At 37.2% G+C, this 6,000-nt stretch overlaps 1 protein-coding gene across 1 annotated transcript in view; it reads left to right on the forward strand.

Annotated features, from left to right (window-relative positions):
- The first annotated feature begins 1,461 nt into the window (after positions 1-1,461).
- The window catches only part of best4 (bestrophin 4), a 6,973-nt gene continuing 2,434 nt past the window's right edge, over positions 1,462-6,000 (forward strand). The window contains exons 1-8 of the mRNA XM_008291806.1: positions 1,462-1,613; positions 1,687-1,787; positions 1,863-2,096; positions 3,127-3,281; positions 3,415-3,492; positions 4,658-4,810; positions 5,651-5,731; positions 5,821-5,975. Of these exons, the coding sequence (XP_008290028.1) occupies positions 1,462-1,613; positions 1,687-1,787; positions 1,863-2,096; positions 3,127-3,281; positions 3,415-3,492; positions 4,658-4,810; positions 5,651-5,731; positions 5,821-5,975 (1,109 nt within the window). The remainder of the gene's footprint in view (positions 1,614-1,686; positions 1,788-1,862; positions 2,097-3,126; positions 3,282-3,414; positions 3,493-4,657; positions 4,811-5,650; positions 5,732-5,820; positions 5,976-6,000) is intronic.

Genomic DNA, 6,000 nt, shown 5'->3' on the forward strand with positions numbered 1-6,000 from the left:
GATGATGACCTCTGATCAGTGATGTTTCCATTTAAAAGAAGAAAGCGTTTGTTTCCTCTCTGTATCTGTGGGTGTGTTTCTGTGGGGCTGCAGGTTCCCAGCTCATAAATTTAAGATGTTAATTTATGACAGCACAAGAGAAAGGTTTAAATGGAGGCCCAGAGGAAGAACTTTCCTTCTCAGGACGGTTTCGACGCAGGTGCAGCCCTCACAGGTAAGACAATTATTCACTGTAAAAAAAAATTAAATTAAATTTTTTTAAAAAACACTAAAAAACAAAAACAATGAAGCAAAGATGCCTGAAAAAAACAACAACTTTAAAACATGAAATGAAATGAAATGAATGAATGAAATGAAAAATACTTTATTTATCCCAGAAGGGAAATTCAATTCAAAAACATGTGAAATCCTGTAAGTTCAAAAACTATAAAGGCTATGAAAATTACAGCCAATGTTTGTAGAACTATATTTTTTTTTCTAAATTTAATCCAGTAAAATTGTGTCAAACTGTGATCACATGCTGTTAAAACAAAACTCATTACTATTTGTAAAAATGCTGATCTTTGATGTGAACATCATTTACAGGTTTGGCCTGTTTTTCTAGTTTCTTTCTTTTATTGTCAACATGTAAATATTTTTTTTCTCAGATCTGACTCAATATCTGTAATTTAACAAAACAGGAAAATTGTAAAATGACATTTAAAACATGATTTACCATTTTTCCGTCCTTAATATGCATATTTTTTTCTTCAAAATAACAGCAAATCCTTTAGAAAGTGGTGTAGCGTTCTGGTTAAACATTGTAAGAGAATGAATTACCGTTTGTTTTGAAGTGAACATCATTTACAGTTTTGGCCTCTTTTTTGTTGTTAGTTGTCGTCAATATGTCAATAATACTTTTTTTTCCTGCAATTGCACTTTATATTATCTGTAGTTTAACAAAACAGTGAAAACAGTATAAGATAACTGTAAAAAAATGTATTTGTAATTTTTCAATCCTAATCTGCATGATTGTTCTGTCAAATGGTGGCAAGTATCTGTAAAGAAAGAAACAAAGAAAGAAAGAAAGGAAAAATAAATAAATAAATGCATTTTGCTAATTTAGAGTAAAAACAATTAGCTATCTGCAAAAATATGGACTTTTGATGTCAGCATTATACCGTTTTGGCTCGTTTAATATGTAAATTAATACACTTTTTTCTGTGGTTTTGCTTGTTATTATCTCTAATTAAACAAAACAGTCAACATTTTTTATTTCAACATTATTTAAAGTTTTGGCCTGTTTTTTTTTTTTTTTTTTAGTAAATTATTACTTTTTTCTGTGATTTTATGTGTTAATAATAAATTGTTTTTAAAAAAATTCTGTTAAAAACAATTTAAAATATTCATTTTTGAAGTATTGTTGCTGTATCTCACATTGCAATAATTATTTTTGACATTTTCAGGGTTTTCTGCCTGACCATGACCGTGTCTTACACCCTGGAGGTGGCCAACGCCAGGTTTTGTGGCTTCTCCCGGCTCCTGTTCAGGTGGAGGGGAAGCATCTACAAGCTGCTGTATAAAGAGTTCCTGGTGTTCTGCGGCGTTTATCTGTTTTTCAGCTTGTTTTACAGGTAAATTCACAGATTTCCTCCTTTCATATTGCTTGTTGCTGCAGAATCCTTGAGGTTTCATTTGGTTTTGCAGGTTTCTCCTCTCACCGTGGCAGCAGGATCTGTTTGAGCGAGTCGCTCTTTACTGTGACAAGTTCACCAACACCAGCTTCATCCCTGTGTTGTTTGTTCTCGGTAGGACTCAGCAGACTCTTACACAAGTCTCATTTCAACATGAATCCCTCTGATCTGTATGTTTTCCTGCTGCAGGTTTCTACGTGACCCTGGCCTTCAACCGGTGGTGGGGTCAGTACACCAGCTTCCCGCTGCCTGACAACCTGATGATGGTGGTTTCTGGAAACGTCCACGGAGCCGACGAGAGGGGACGTCTGCTGCGACGGACCCTCATGAGATACGCCAACTTATCCTCCGTCCTCATCCTGCGCTCCATCAGCACCAGAGTTCACAAGCGTTTCCCAACTTTGGAGCACGTTGTGGAGGCTGGTAGGGACCAGATGGAGGAATCAGATGTCTTTAATTATGTCCAGGCAACTCAGTTTAAACTTTTAACCCAAATCACAACAGGATTTAAAACCTGTGGAGCACTGCTCAGATGGAGAAGACCAACTTACTTCCTCTTTAGGTTGCTGTGTGCAGAAGAGCAACAAAATGAGATGTAATAAGATCCAGAGTACGTCTCATTACCTGAACAAGATCTTTTGCTCTATACATCTCAATTAAAATATTTTTGGTTTTACTGCACCGTAAACTACCGACTCAGCATGTTTTTACTTCTAAAATGTGGGTTAATTAAACATATGACAATAATAAATAAAAAATAATACAGAAACATGGCTGTACTGGCATTTAAAAGGGCGAACATTTACTATAAAATATGTCTGAACATACAATCTGACGGTTCAAGTTTCCATGACCTCCTGTCACCAGACATCCAGTTAGCGTTGGAGGGTTTATGTCGATCCTTTACCAAAGTAAAAGTCCTAATCCCACACTGGAACAACACTCCAGTATCAGAAAAACGTACGAAATGTAACAGCGTTATTAATAAAGATGCTTTTACCATTTTATTGCTGAAGTACATTGAAGTGATGAAGCTGAACGACTGCAGTTAATTATCATCATCTTCATGAGTTAGTATTAAACCAACAAACCAACTAGAACCTGCTATACTTCGGTATGTAAAATACAACGTGTTCATGCAAATAGCTCTGCAGGCTTTACAGCAGGGGTGTCAAACTCTGGTCCTCGAGGGCCGCAATCCTGCATGTTTTAGATGTTTCCTTTCTTCCAACACACCTGATTCACATGATCAGCTCAACATCAAGCTCTGCAGAAGCCTGATAACGATCCTGATCATGTGAATCAGGTGTGTTGGAAGAGGGAAACATCTAAAACATGCAGGATTGTGGCCCTCCAGGACCAGGATTGGAGACCCCTGCTTTACAGGTCCTGTTTCATCTCCACTTTGGTTGGTTCCCAGTGCGTCACATCAGAATGTGTAACATGTGTGCAGGGTTCATGACTGTACACGAGCTGAAAAAGTTCGAGTCGCTGCACTCTGACTTCAACAAATACTGGATTCCTCTGACTTGGTTTTCAAACTTGGCATCCAGAGCGAGACAGGAGGGAAGGGTGAGGGACGACATCGCTCTGAGGCTGCTGATGGACGTGAGCACTTTGATATTTTCTGCAGATCAACACGACAGCTGCAGGCTTAAACGTTTTAAACGAAGCTTACAAATAATGTACAGCTCTGACATGCGTCTAAACTGTGTTTCTAACTGTTCCTCTGTGTTTGCAGGAGCTTAATAAGTACAGAGCAAAGTGCAGCCTGTTGTTCCACTACGACTGGATCAGCATCCCTCTGGTCTACACTCAGGTACGACCACCACATGCTGCAGTACATTTACTACAGGACTGTACTTACTGTTTGAGGTACTTGAACGTTGCTCTTCCAATCCACTACAAGTCAGAAGGAATTATTTGTATTTATTCAGCAGCTATAGATACCAGTCGCTTCACAGATTCAGATGTTATATCCAGAACATGTAAAGAGTTTCTATTTATTTACTTAAATCTTATTACTTTTCTATAAGGCAACAGATTTATTCTCGTGTTATGTGCAAAATCTGGCACAAGAATTAACAGGATGAATAAAGTTCTGTCTCATCTTTTCTTTTCTTTTCTTTTCTTTTCTTTTCTTTTCTTTTCTTTTCTTAATTCACTGATTTCTAACTAATTTCTTACTGGTTCTTGTCATTTTTAATGCAAAAATGCCAGCTTTTGATAAGTAATGTGTTTTTAATGTATCATAGATGAGTCAAGATTAATCGATAATTAAAGTAATACCTAATTTGTTTTGCACAAAAATTCACCAGAGAAAGGTCATCGTATAATAATAAATAGTATTATTTTCACAATCTGTATGTAATCATATAATTCTTCTCATAACAACATGTGATTTACGTTCTTAAAGCAGGATTATCCTGAAACACTAAGAACTGGAGGTGAGGCAGCAACATTAGACATTTATAGTCATCTATTTCTGAATAAACTAAAATTGGATAAAATACCACAAACGACACATTAGTAGTAAAACAATCACAGAAGATGTTTTCTGCATTTCATACTTTTATTTTTAATACTTTAAGTAGAACTTTCTCACTGTGCCATGTGAGATTTTACTGTGTGATTCTAACTTTTGCTGCAAACCAAATTGCCCTCCGGGGACATTAAAGATGTTCAAAGTCAAAGTCAAAGTCAAAGTCACTATACTCTACATGTTATGGAGTATTTTGCGGTATTGTAAGTATTAATAGTATTACCTAAGCGTCTGAATACTTCAGTTGTCTACGGTCACTGTCAAATATACATTTAAACAGGCTGTAAACTGTGTATAATATACACAGATATGTGTGGTTTTGCAAGTAAAAATTGTGTTTTTATTCAACAATGCATCACACTGAACCTGTTTTAGATCAAACAAATGCAGTAAATTCACTGCACAACTGACTTGCTCTCTGTCTGGTTGTTTACCTGTGCAGGTTGTAACTATCGCCGTTTACTCGTTCTTTGCCTTCTGTGTTATTGGCCGACAATTCCTGAATCCTAAGAAAGGATACGCGGATCACAAGCTGGACATGTACGTCCCTGTTTTCACTCTGCTGCAGTTCTTCTTCTACACCGGCTGGCTCAAGGTGAGTCTCCTGCTTACAGTTTAGGGCTCAGAATCTGTTTTCTTGCCAAGTAGGTTTAACATGTGTAGAGTCTGATGTTGGTGCATTTCATTAAACACTAACAAACAGAGAATTCATGAAGAAGGACAAAAAAGATTTTCAAAAAGCAAGCCTTGCAAGTCAATAGACAGAAAGTGTTACAAGATAAATAGGATGCAGACATCCTCTTTACCACATTTCAGAGGGAAATGTTGTTTTTGTTTAAATTCACTGTTTTAAATCAGCAGTTTTTGCAGCAGGTTACTTTCAGTTTAACACTTTAATTTAAAGATTCTGTTACATGAAAGGGATGTGATGAACTCATTGACATACATGACCTCTTTTCAGAGTAACACTTTAATATTAAGATTTTGTAAGATTTTAAATAAATAAAAAGCTGATTAATACAGTTAATAAAGATTAAATCAGTGGTTTCAAAACATGTCATGGGACAAGTTACAAAAAACTGTCAATTTCTTTCTTTCTTTCTTGTTTTGCATGGTTGCATTTGAATAACTGAAATGAATGTAATGATTCATATATATTATCAGAATTTTAGATAATTACCCCATGACCCCCCTAGAGTCACATAGTGACCCTTTGGAGGGCCGTGACCCCCAGGTTGGGAACCACTGCACTAAACTAACTGAATATAAAGTCGTATGAAGCAGCTGCTTCAGTGAATTTCTGCTGAAGCTTTGAAGCACCAGGATTAATAACATCTGCAGAACGAGTACTTTTATTGTGAAGAATACATTTTGCTGAGAGGATCATTGCTCTTGTAGAACCAGAGAAACTGAAATGCATGTTTCTGCTCTGCAGGTGGGAGAACTGATCATCAATCCATTTGGCGAAGACGATGACGACTTTGAAACCAACCAGCTGATTGACAGAAACATTCAGGTTTTTCCCCTCAAGGCTTCGCTCAGAAACATTACAGACATTTAGAATAAAGTAAAAGATAAGATGAAGTGTGTCGCTGCCTCCTGCAGGTGTCCATGCTGGCTGTGGACGACATGTACCAGAACTTGGCTCCGATTGTGAAGGACAAGCACTGGAAGCAGAGACACTTTTCTGTCCCGTACACTCTTTCAACGGCAGCAGAGAGCCTCAGGCCGGCGTTCAAAGGCTCCACCTTCGACATGAGGTAAACCAACACAGAGAGTAACTGA

Source organism: Stegastes partitus, unplaced genomic scaffold (genome assembly GCF_000690725.1).
Source record: "Stegastes partitus isolate 25-593 unplaced genomic scaffold, Stegastes_partitus-1.0.2 Scaffold763, whole genome shotgun sequence".
Taxonomy (NCBI): domain Eukaryota; kingdom Metazoa; phylum Chordata; class Actinopteri; family Pomacentridae; genus Stegastes; species Stegastes partitus.